This window comes from Corylus avellana, chromosome 2, assembly GCF_965113065.1.
Source record: "Corylus avellana chromosome 2, dhCorAvel1.hap1.2, whole genome shotgun sequence".
Classification (NCBI taxonomy): Eukaryota; Viridiplantae; Streptophyta; class Magnoliopsida; order Fagales; family Betulaceae; genus Corylus; species Corylus avellana.
Genome location: NC_142491.1, coordinates 6,196,982 through 6,209,004, shown reverse-complemented (window position 1 = coordinate 6,209,004; position 12,023 = coordinate 6,196,982). Strand labels below are relative to the sequence as shown.

The following is a 12,023-nucleotide window of genomic DNA, read 5'->3' as shown; positions in this document are numbered from 1 at the left end:
AATCTGCACCATTTAATTAAATACAATTTATTCAGATTTTCATACCTGAACTTTTCAATTTAATGAGCTGAGTTCCTTCTAGTAAGATCCATAAGAGCATTATGATAACCTCAAACAAAAACAGAAAAACATACCCATCTTCAGCTTTGAAGTTGCTCCCAGGGACAGAATTATGGGGCAAGGGGTCCATGCCCCCCCCAGTTTTAAATTTTTTTCATATATATAGTCTAAAAATTAAGTTCGGTCCCTCATTCATGCTTTGTTCTCTCACGAGAAATCTTAATTCTGTCTGTGATTGCACCTAAACATGCATTAAGGCGAATGTACGTTTCATGTAAAACCAACTGCACCAAATTAGATGTGCTAGTTTGCAAAGTACTATTACGATTAGGGATTGTAATTTCTAACAATTTTTGTTGCTCAAGAGAGCCTATATAAAACTCAATTACAACAAATTACTGGAGATCCCAATCTGGTGTTGGATGTTTCATGTTTGTGCAACGTGTCAATGTATATTGGGCGGCCGGACTGATGCTATGAGAATTTAAAATCACCATCAAGTATGCAACCCCTTGGGCTCATTGAAACCTATTTTTATTAAATTGTTCAACAATCAACTACTACTACCCATCTTCCATTCAAGCATGTAACCTCATTAACCACAATTTAATGCATAGAAACATTGAGGAGGCTTATAATTAGGACAATGATTCTCTCAATTTCACTAGAAAATGGAGAGGAGCTATTGTATAGAGAAATAGTGGGTTAGAGGGTCTAATCACCGTTAATTTAATCCCTTAAAAAATAAGAAATAAAGTGAGGTGCCAAATGTATTATTCCCATGGCACACGGAAATAATTCAATTCAGAAAATGCCCAAAACAGAGGGCCCTAAACAGACCTAATGGTGCAGGTCAGCATCAGACACTTATCTCAGCCTTATTCAAATTTCATCTGCCAAACCGCAGTTGAAAATCAACAAAAAGGCCACCGACTGCAAGCCAAAGAAAACCAAACCAAGAAGAAGAATCTTTCTTCTTGTTTGGGTTTCAAGAATCCCCTTTCTTTTCCCATGCAAAATTCATATTAGAGCAAACCACAAGAGACCTACCTTTCTTCCAAGGCTTGAACTCCCTTTTCCCAAAGGGAAGAAATTAAGAAAACCCACCTCGAATTCATCTCCATATGTTTGTCATGTTGGTTTTCCTCTAAAAATGGTTCAAAGAAAGGTACCCAACAAGCTTGGAATCCAAGCTGATCATGTCAAATCCGAAAAGCTGTTGGCAAACCTCAAAAAACCATCTTCTTCTCAATACCAGGATGGCAAAAACAGAGGAGCTGATATGAAGAAGAAGATAAAGAAGTCAAGATCAATCAAGCTTTCAGATATTGAGAGCTTGAGATCATCTCCTACAAGAAGGAACATATCACAGCCCGGAAAGCCGCCGCCGGCAATCCCACAGAAGCAGCAGCAGCAGCAGCCTCTGATCAAAGCATCTGACGGGTCACCAAATTACATGAAGTCCACCAGCTGTTTTGAAGCAAGGAAGGAGCAGTCTCTGGTGAGTCCTCGGAATACTCAAACCGGTTCTGAAAGTAAGAATATGAGTAGAAGAAGCTCTAGCAATTCAAAACATAGCTCTGCTTCTGGTAATAAACCAGCGAGAGCTTTAACAAGAGCATCTAGTTTGAAGCTGGCGAGGACTTTAATAAAGACACCTAGTTTCAAGCCGGCAAGAGCTTCGGCTAAAAAGTCTTCCAGAGTTGTTCTTTGTGCAGATATGAATGCACAGAGATCCACCTGTTCTTCCACTATGAAGGACTCAAAGTTTCCACCATACCTTATGCTAAGTCCTGGGGCAACTGAATCTGAAGGGACTTCAGTTATGAAGGTTTGCCCCTACACATACTGTTCTCTTAATGGTCATCACCACTCTCCTTTGCCTCCATTGAAGTGCTTCTTGTCGGCAAGGAGACATTTGTTGAAGACCCAGAAGACTATGAAAATGGAGGCTCTAAGCCCACGAAGAGCAAAGCTGTCTAGTAAAGAAATGGAAGAAATCGATGCTACAAAAATGATCTTTGATGAGAAGTCTGCAGACAAAGAAGATGTGGAAATAGAATTTTTCATTGAAATCTATGGTAAAAGTAAGGAGAATGGAGATAAAGCTGAAATAATTGATGTTGCTGGAGACGTTGATGAAGAAGTGGCAAAGCACAGTGACAAAGAACAAGTTGCAGAGAGCCTGTCCCATGGATCAGCTCAATCTGAGGTTGATTTTGAGGAAAAGCTCCAACAATGGGGTGATATTATTGCAATAGAGATGGAAACCACAGAGAGCCTTCCCGGAGAACAAGTGAAAGATGCAGATGAAGAATTCCTACGTATCTTGGCTCAAGAAAAAGCAAACATGGGGAGCTTCTGCACTGTCATTGAAGCAGATGATGCTGATTCTGAAGCTACCAATATGGAGTGGGAGGAGGAGCATCTTTCTGCCTCAGAGCTTGATAGCGAAGCCGACTATTCAATCATGACGGATGATGAGTCTTTTGTGTACGTTGGGTGTTCATCAGACACCAAGAATCCTGATTTTCATGACAATGACATGGATAGCAGCTGCAGTGAAGTGATTATGTCTGATGAATTACTGCAAGAACTATTTGCAGAGGAGGGTGCAAGCTCTGAAGCACCATCTGATGATGATTCTGCACTACATGTCATGCATCAGAACTCAGAGATTCATGACTCTAGCCAAGCGTCCGAGAGCCTAAAATGCATCCAACTTGTTTCAACTGAAGATGCATTTGAGGAATCAAAAACTGCAGAAGAAGAAAATGGACAATCCGAGACAACTTTATTCAGCACAGAGGAGGAGCCAATCGTGGAACCCAGAGCAACCAGCGAGGACATTCAAGAGAAGAACAAATTTGCTGAAATCAATCCTCAACTTGGAGATGAAACCAATTGCACCAGCCAAGCAGCAGATGAAGTTTCAAATGATGAGCAGAAGCATAAGACTCTCCAAGATGATGGAGATGAAATGGAAGAGAAAGAGCAAGCAGATGATGCCAAGATATTGATTGAAATCCAAGCTTCGGATGTCTCTTGTTGTTATTCTGAAGCAGACCAAGTCAGTAATTCAATTGAAGAGAATGTTGATGATGGCTTTACAGATGAGACTCAAAATTATCCGTCTGATGGGCAGTCTGAGAGCTACAGTGTTGTTGAGGACCAGAACATGGAGAAAGACCAAGGTGATGCGAAGAAATTCAAAATCTCAAGTTCAAGGGATGATGAGGGGCAAAGCAATCCAATGGTGATTAAATCCATTTCAGCTGAAGAGAGCATAGAAGAAGTTGAAAAAATGGAAGTGGAAGATTACACCAGTTCAGATGCAGCAGATGTATCAACAGTAGCCAAAGGTGCAACCAGTCCAGAAACAGAGAGAACATTCTTCCCAGCTGGAAGCAATCCCAGCCAAGAACTGCCTGACAGCTGCAACAGTCAGAAATGGACTACTAGAAGAAAGAGGCATATGAAGGATGAGGACGAATTGAGGGAATTCAACCCAAGAGAACCAAACTATCTGCCTTTAGTTCCTGATCCAGAAGCAGAAAAGGTTGATCTGAGGCAACAAATGATGGATGACAGGAAAAATGCAGAGGAGTGGATGGTTGATTACCACCTTCAACAGGCTGTTACCAAACTTGCTCCAGCTAGGAAGAGGAAGGTGGCGCTACTTGTTGAAGCCTTTGAAACAGTCATGCCGACATCCAAATTTGAAACCCATTTGAGGAGTAGTACAGCAGCCTTTGTTCATGCAAGACCCATGCAAGCTTGTAGCTGATAGGGCTTACTGAGGTAAATATAGAAACTATTTCGATGGCATGTTTATCATTAATTATCATTCTCTAATTCTGTTTTTAAACAATCATAACAGAGATCTATTGCAATCTCTACAGCCAAGCCTTGAGTTTCATGAGTAAACTGCATGTTCTAAGATCAACTACATTGTTGTTCTGCTCCAGTTCAGAACTATGGAGAAGGCATCCTGGGATCCAGTGATGAACTGATGTTCAAATGGAGATTGAAAGGTAGAGAGTGTTGTGTTTTCAACTAAGCTTTGCGGCTGAAATTTTAGTTTCTGCTTCAATAATATAATTATGGTCTGTAATTTGTGTGTGTGGTACAAATCGATCCTTCTTTGTTACAGTGGGGCACTTGTTCCTCCGAATGTTGGTGATTAACTCTTGTTGTTGTGTCTACTATTGTGAACTAATACTTATCAGCCAAGTTTATGTTGACGATGTCTTTATTAATCTCCATGTCATTCTCGTTTGGCACTACAATTTCGTAAACTAAAACTGCGATTTTAAACCAAATAGTAGAAAATGTAAAATAGTTGATGATCATGCAGGATTACAGTCACCTGTAAGTAAAATAAGCTCTCATTTTTAAGCATCTTATGCCCGGCACATCAATATTTGGTCTCGCTCGAACATCAAGTAATTAACAAAAAAGCATAAAAATACTTTCAAATGACATTATAAGCTTCAATATCCAGAGAGCCTGAGATCAAACTTGCAATAAAACAGGGACATGAATACCGATGATAACCATAAAAGTTCAGTCTTGGCAGGCTTGCAGAAAATTTTATGACAGAATCTGTACAGCATAGTTCATGTAGAGGCTCCCCTATACACCAGGGAACAGGAAACATCTTAAAATAAGCTACTGACTCTTACAATCTTGTTAAATACATAGCCGTCTGCATGATTTTGTGCTTTCGTATTTGGAGCTCTATTTTCCGATAGCATCTCTACAAAATGATTAACATTCATCATAGTATCTCTACATATGTATGGACTGCTGACATGATGATCATCATACACAATCATAATGAACCAAACTGATTAGATTTTCATCAATAGAATAAATTCAACAATAAATGCTGTCAAGTTGAGGAGTTCTTTTCCTCAAATTTTTTTTTTTTTTTTTTTTTTTTAAATAAAAATATTTTGTAATACAAGGCATTATTTCCGAATCTAAAATACAGTGGCTAATTGTACAGAAGCCACAACCCTGTCTACTTTTCTACAGGAAAATGTACTTCGAGTGCAGGAGATTCTGAAAGAAGTGCTTGGAGCTCTCCGAAGTAATTTTCTAGACGACTGCAGTCTGAACTTTGCTCTTGCATACCAGCTACATGAGAACTATCCTCAGCATTTTCACTTCGTTCCAGAGCTTTTTTTGCCATGATATCATCGTTAAAAAGCTTAAGAGCGTCTGCTGTTGAAAGAGAGTGAACAGATTCATACAAGACCTTGAATTCATTTCTCTTTTCTTGTGTTTCAATTAACCTTTCTTTTAACCCATCTGGAAGGGATGCCAACACACTTCATCCATGTCGCAGATCCCAAAAGTAAAAGAAAATTATTCAGTCAGTAGCAATCTTAAGTAATTCAATCTTTTTCTACAATCTAGATAACAGCAGTACCTGGTAACACCTCTTACAACACCCCAGTTGTACCCAACAAGGACTGATTGCTTAAAGCCAACATTAAATCCTTCTTGTGCAGAAGCTTCTTTTCCTGCAGAAATACCTTCACGATATCCATGCTGAAAAAATCAACAAATAAAAAGAATTAATTCACATAACCATTTAACCTTATGCACAGTAAAAATCAGGAAAATAGACTGGGAAAACTGTCTAATTACTGTATGAAATTGGTCATGTCTCCTCTGCCATTCCCTGTCCAATTCAAATGATTCATCCAATTCATCTCCGGAATTATCCCATATAGCTCCATCGTCTTGCTGCAAGTCATCCCCATCAAAATCTGTAACTTAAAAAAGATGAATCAGATTTATTGCTAAAGTACCAAAATATCACATACTACCTAAAGAAGGTTCTTCTGTAACAATTATTAAGATAAAAATTAAGGAATAGTTCTTGCATGAGCAATTCCAAAAGCAATCCTTGAGCTGAAAAGGCGATCTTTACTCAAATATCTAGAATAGGAAAATGAATCTTATAACCAAGTACAATAACGTCAATCACTCTCGAAACCGAATGCAAGGAGAAAGGGTGTACTTTTGTCTTGAATATCCAGAACTAATATGCTTAAATATGTAAAAAGTGAAAACACATCTATATTGACCGCAGAAGAAATAACACATGATCCTAGCAAATACAAACAACTGGAAGAAGGGAAAAAAAAGGAAGGTTTTGGTGATCTCCAAATAAAACAAATCAGTGTCGAAATTTTTTGTTTAGATAATGACACGCAGACAAAGAAAGCAGCTTGCTTGGTGAGGGCGCATCCCAGATCTGAGCTCAAGGCTTCACTTAAACTTAAGATCCCTCTTTCAGGTGCTAACACTAACCATTAACTACCGTTCATTAAAGTTTATTACTAAAAAAAATGAAAAATAAAACAAAAACAGAGAGAACTAAACCAAAGAACTTTGGCAATTAATTTAGCCCAAAAAAGAAACATAAGAAAATTAAATGTAATGAGAATTTGGCAATTAATTATTTTCAGACAGATTTGTATCAAAACAGAGAAATAAAACTAACATCTATACCATGTGAATCACCTTCTTTACTAATGGCAGTTGAAGAAGAACCCAAGTCTATCTTTGATAGCTTCAAACTTTCTGAGTAAAGCTCTTCAGCAAGACTACCCTCCATCTGTGCAACCATAATCAAGTAAGTGAAACCAGAAGTAGCAAAGTCCAATATCAATAAGTAAAACAGCTCAGAATAATATAAGGATTCTCATCAATGAATTATCCTAACAGCATATGCAGACAAATCGGAAAGAAATAAGCTGCAAGTGCAGTGTGCTTGCATAAACACAATCACCAACTTCTAAAGCTCCAATTTGCAAAATTCAACATTTATTTTGACATGATTGAAATATACTAGAAAATATAAATGGGCACGAGAGATGCTAAAACTCAAACGCAAGACTACACATATCCATACATCCACACACAATCGGAGAAGTTCAAAGCAGAGTTTTGACCAAAAGAAAATACTAACAAACGCACAAAAGGTCCACAACTGAGGTAATTATTGTAAAATTAAAAAACCTTTGCCCAGTACGACATTTCATCAAACAGATAGAATGCCCAAACTTGTTAAAAATCATACCAAAAACCCAATCATCAAAAGGGTCAATATTTTACCACAAAAATCAATATCCCACAACAAACCCAGCAATACCCGATCACTAAACTGTAAAAAGCTTCAAAATTTTGATACAACAAAATCCATAGATATAATATTCGAGATGATGCACATTAAATTTATTTTTTTTTCTTTCAATGACAGAATATATTTGAAGCGAGATAAGAACAACAGGTATTGTTCTAAAAAGAGAACAAATAATAAGGCACTGTTTGACTTGGATTACCTTAAATCCTTTTGCCACTGTTGGGTGGGATGACTTCCAATAACTTTGGAATCTCTTCTCTGTGTGTGTCTCTCTGTTGGTGGTTTTATTAATATACGTGGTACAATAGCCTGACTTTTCTCCAATCTCTACTCGGAAAATTAACGTGTAGTGATGTTGGACCTGGCTTCTATGCTTGGATGGCCATGATTCTACCAAAGCTTTTTAACCTAAAAAAGTAACGTCGTTTGGTGACAGCAAGCAAAAAATCAGAGATAATAAAAACTGATAAAAAGAATACACAAAACAAAAACTAACCTGTCAAGAGAGTCTTGGATGACCTCTGTAGGTGGAAACAGATGGTTTGATTCCCACTGGTGCAAACTCAACTCTATTTTTGCTTCTGTTCACCTTGATTATGCAAATTCAGAAGGAAATCCATGGCTTGGAAGCAGAATCGGAGCTCAGGGCTTTGGGCGTAGAGAATTTGGGTTTCAGAAGTTCAAAGACTGTTGGGCTTCTCAAGTTCAAAGAATTGGGTATCTTGCGTCTAACTAAGCTAGGAGATGACCGTTAACCGTTTTGTGTGCAAGTTACCAAACGGCGTTGTTTTTCGGATAAAAAAGCCCTTGGTAAAATCTTGGCCATCCAAGCAAATTACCGCAGATTGAAGCCAGGTCCACTGATGTTATAGTATATAATACTTAGGGGAAACTTCACTTTGATCTCCTAAACTTTTACCCGATTTTATAAATTCTCTTGAACTTTCAATTACTCTCAATTAGAACCCTTTCATTAATTTTAGCCGTTAAACATACAAAAAAAATCAAAATGTCCTTGATTTTCATTTTTTAAAAAAATAAAAAAACGTTTTGGAAGTTAGAATTTTATACAAAAGTCAGGGGTATAAACATCATGTAATGTTTAAAATCTAACGGAGGGATCCACATTGAAAGTAATTGAAAGTTCAGGGGTCCAAAATGAGATATTTGAAAGTTCAGGAGGGTTTGTAAAATCGAGTGGAAGTTCAGGAGGCCAAAGTGAAGTTTTCCCTAATACTTATTATCACTAAACCCTAAATTTGGGGTAGTTTCCGATAATTAGTAATTCGGGTAGTAAATATACGAGCTAATTTAAAGCGCATATACTTATGTTAGTGGAACGAAAATGGAGAGGATTTCGTTAGAGTACAATTTAGTAGGGCAAAATTGTATTTTCAATTAAAAAGACCATTTTACCTTCTTATTTTTGCCTAACCGGTTCTTTTCTATTTTCTTTGAAATGGAGATGATCCTTTTGGCATATTAGTTTTCTTACATTTGTTACACAAATTTGCTAGCAATTTTGATAACAAATTACTAACAAAGATTGGAACCTAAAACTTGCACTTTGTCAGAGCTTCAATTTTGCAATTCATTTGGTACTAAAAGTGCAGATAGTATAGTCCTCAAGGGGTAGCTCAATCAGCTGTAGACTACTCCTAATGAAGCGGAAGTCACTAGTTCGAATCTCCCATTTTCTTTCCTTGTGTGGACATGTCAAAAAAAAAAAAAAAAAAAAAAAAAAGATAAAAGTGCAGATAATATAGTTGATGTGTTGTGACTTTTTTTATTGCAATGTTTCTTTTTTGGGTAATTAGGTTACCAATTCTTTGTGCTTTTCGTCATTTTAACGTTAAGAAATTGACGTGAAAATATAATTATTTCCCTAAAATATAAGATAACAAAATAATAATAATAATAATAATAATAATAATAATAATTGAGTTGAGTACTTATGGGGCTCGTGGCCATGAGCCACCCCTTCATATTGGGGTGACCATGAGCCACCCTTTCTCTTAGGATGCGGCTTTTGACCACCCCATTCAAAAGGGGTAGAGCCACCCGTCATATCGAGTGACCATGAGCCACCCCTCTCTTAGGATGTGGCTTTTGGCCATCTCATTCAAAGAAAGTGGTTTTAGCTTTTTCTATCAAGTGGTCGCAAACCATTGTGGTGACTAGGGCACAACCCAATCATGGTTAGATCGAGTGTTCCCATACACAACTATTTAAGTAGTTGAGTTGGGTGACAAAGTATAACCACTTTTTTTTTTTTTTTTTTTTTTTTTTAAATTTTAAAAATATATATATTTGAGGAGCATACTTGTAGTTTTTCATTTATTTTGAAGAAAATACTATAGAAGTCTCGAATTTAGGGTTTGCCTAAATTCAAGTCTCAAATCTATTAACTTGAAAATTGAGGTCTTAAAAGTCAAAATTGTAAAAAACACAAAGGTTTGTGACATTTACATTTACATTTTTTTTTTAAAGAATTATTTTAATGAGGAGGGTGTTTGTTTGGGGTTTCACATTGTCTAATGACCAAACATATGCAGTAACATTTGAGAATGTTTTTTGTGGCATATTGGTTGCATGTAATGTGTTCATTTTTAATTTGTTTTGTAATTAAGAGAGATGGTGTTAAGGTATATATATCTTTATGAGTATGAGTACTTAATTAGTCCCTCGTATATATAATAATCACAAAAATAGATAATCCACAAAATATATAAATATTAGTCCAACCCTTTTTTCCCCTTGATTGTCAAGGACGATGAGAGCATGACCAAGTGAAAAAAGAAAAAGAAAAAGAAGAAGTAATTAATTATGAGTTGTTGAAAGATGTTAAGCCTAATGATGTGGGGGATGAAAAGGTAACACATATGGAGGAGACAACAAAAGATGGTGCCCAAATTAATTGACCCTGTTTATTCTTTGATCCCATTATAGATTTATGTGGACTTTGTTACCCAAAAAAGTCTAGAAAGTGAGGCTCTACTTTTTCTCTAGAACTCTTATTCTTTCTTCCTTGGGGCAACACTAAGGAAGAAATTACAGAGGAGAGAAGATCTAGATCTAGATCTTTTCTCCTTTGTGATTTCTTCTTCGGTCTTCTTAGTGGTCTCTTCGGGTTTCTGTGTCGAGTTTGTAGATCTAGAGCTAGATCTGGTTCTTCAAAATTAGTTCTGATCATCTTCATCAGCCAAGGCATGTCTTCCTGGGGATATCTATGATGCCGTCCTCCTTCGCTGCCACTTGTGGAGATTTTTTTTTCTTTGATTTTTTTATTCTTTTTGTCTTGGTCTTTGGGTCGAGGAGGTGTAGATTAGTGTGGGGTTTATCTTTCACGGCCGGATTCTTTAGTTTTTTGTTGTTTAAATTTTTTGTTTTTGTATTTAGGCTACCAATGTTTTAGATCTAGTCTGCTGAGAGCAAATATGTTCCATAATTGTAGTTGTAGATATGCATTTCATTGTAAGAATTTTTTGATTGTATCTATGACTTTGTAACCTCATAATATTTGGCTATAAATTTTCAGAGCTTTATGCTCTGTATGTTGTAAAAGTTTTATGCTTTTGAACTTTTATTAATGAAATTTACAGATTTCTTGTTAAAAAAAAATTATGGATTTATGTGACCTTGTCTTGGTTGGAAGACGCCATAATATTGGGTTTTAGATATCGTGCTGATTGCTCAACCGTTCGAGCTTCAACTGTTCGGATTGTTCAACCACCTGTTCAAATATGTAAAGTTTGAAGCAACTCTCACATGAAGTGTTTTATTACAGTGCAATAGAACAACCTTATTACACGAGATCATACTAGATTTCTTGCCTCATCGGATTTGAAGAGCAAACTACTTGGAGGAAAGGATTCTTTAAGTTTGAACCACACAACATGAGATGGATTAATGCAATTATGATTCCAATCTGTTTCTAGTAAGCTATCATGATTTATTATGAATCATGATAGCAAAAGCCAGGGTGGAAACACCATCAACAAACAAAAGATGGGAAATGCTATTTCTTACAGAAGAAAAAACAAATCTTACAAAATTAATTTCCACACAAAAGGAGAAGGGAGAGTACATATTTCAAATTAATCTGAGTATATATATATATATATATATATATATATATATATTCGGGTCAATATGAGTTGTCATCCTAAAAATCCTGGAATATATCCTGAGTTCTTAAATAAATATATTAAACTCTATTAGAAAAAGAAAAATATTAAACTCTCAAAATCTAAAAATTTTCAAATCTCAACCATCTTTTTCAAATTTAATGGCCGAGATTTTGTCATATAAACATTTATTGCCTCTATAAACTCAATATTTATTATATCATCGTAAAAAATCTTGATTCAGTTAAACCATTATTTGTTTTTTCTTTTATTTGATCACGAGTATCATGCACTTGGCTTCTCCTTAATTACACTTGACTTCTCGAAGATGTTAAATCATGGATTATCTTAAAAATTAACTAACAATAAAAAATTAAATATTTAATTAATATTCTAACAAGTTGAGGAAGCCCGGTCGTCCAATAGTATACATTGTTTGAGGATTTGCTTCTTGTCCCTATAAAGATGGTAGTTTTTTTTTTTTTTTTTTTTTTTTTTTTTTTTTTTTGGGCATGGTTAATATATAAAAGCATGGTTTTAAAACAACTGTTGAATCATTGTTTTGTAACATGTCCCGCATCCAAACAAAGATGGAACAAATGGGAGGTTAGCCGCTCCCAATGAGGATATTGTTTCAACCAACCCCATGATTGCAAATGCAGCAAAAGAAATGC

General features: G+C 36.1%; 2 protein-coding genes across 5 annotated transcripts; one reads left to right on the top strand and one right to left on the bottom strand.

The window, feature by feature from the left end:
• Positions 1-928: 928 nt before the first annotated feature.
• Positions 929-4,319, top strand: LOC132184392 (Plant calmodulin-binding protein-like protein). 2 transcript variants are annotated; one of them, XM_059598028.2, is made up of 2 exons: positions 929-3,861; positions 3,963-4,319. In XM_059598028.2, exon 1 carries the CDS (start codon positions 1,214-1,216, stop codon positions 3,845-3,847), a length of 2,634 nt encoding a protein of 877 aa, XP_059454011.2. In that variant the 5' UTR covers positions 929-1,213; the 3' UTR covers positions 3,848-3,861; positions 3,963-4,319. The 2 variants fall into 2 exon arrangements, with proteins under 2 accessions (XP_059454011.2, XP_059454004.2); XM_059598021.2 differs by having other exon boundaries at positions 3,941-4,319.
• A 578-nt stretch (positions 4,320-4,897) lies between these two features.
• On the bottom strand, positions 4,898-7,948 carry LOC132170753 (uncharacterized). Of its 3 annotated transcripts, none has more exons than XM_059581849.2 (6): positions 7,719-7,948; positions 7,422-7,630; positions 6,589-6,694; positions 5,719-5,840; positions 5,498-5,619; positions 4,898-5,396 (listed from the first exon to the last, which is right to left on the bottom strand). In XM_059581849.2, exons 3-6 carry the CDS (start codon positions 6,692-6,694, stop codon positions 5,087-5,089), a joined length of 660 nt encoding a protein of 219 aa, XP_059437832.1. In that variant the 5' UTR covers positions 7,422-7,630; positions 7,719-7,948; the 3' UTR covers positions 4,898-5,086. The 3 variants fall into 3 exon arrangements, with proteins under 3 accessions (XP_059437832.1, XP_059437841.1, XP_088369242.1); XM_059581858.2 differs by having other exon boundaries at positions 6,601-6,694; positions 7,719-7,947; XM_088513116.1 differs by lacking the exons at positions 7,422-7,630; positions 7,719-7,948 and having other exon boundaries at positions 6,589-6,706.
• Between the last annotated feature and the right edge of the window lie 4,075 nt (positions 7,949-12,023).

What these genes read in the sequence shown, in the direction of transcription:
- LOC132184392 (XM_059598028.2), top strand. Translation starts at nt 1,214, where the DNA reads ATGGTTCAAAGAAAGGTACCCAACAAGCTTGGAATCCAAGCTGATCAT.
- LOC132170753 (XM_088513116.1), bottom strand. Translation starts at nt 6,706, where the DNA reads ATGGTTGCACAGATGGAGGGTAGTCTTGCTGAAGAGCTTTACTCAGAA. An exon ending in TAAAGAAGGTGATTCACATG is followed by an intron (nt 5,841 to 6,588) that starts GTATAGATGTTA and finishes TTTAAGTTACAG; the next exon opens with ATTTTGATGGGGATGACTTG. An exon ending in GTTGTAAGAGGTGTTACCAG is followed by an intron (nt 5,397 to 5,497) that starts GTACTGCTGTTA and finishes ACATGGATGAAG; the next exon opens with TGTGTTGGCATCCCTTCCAG.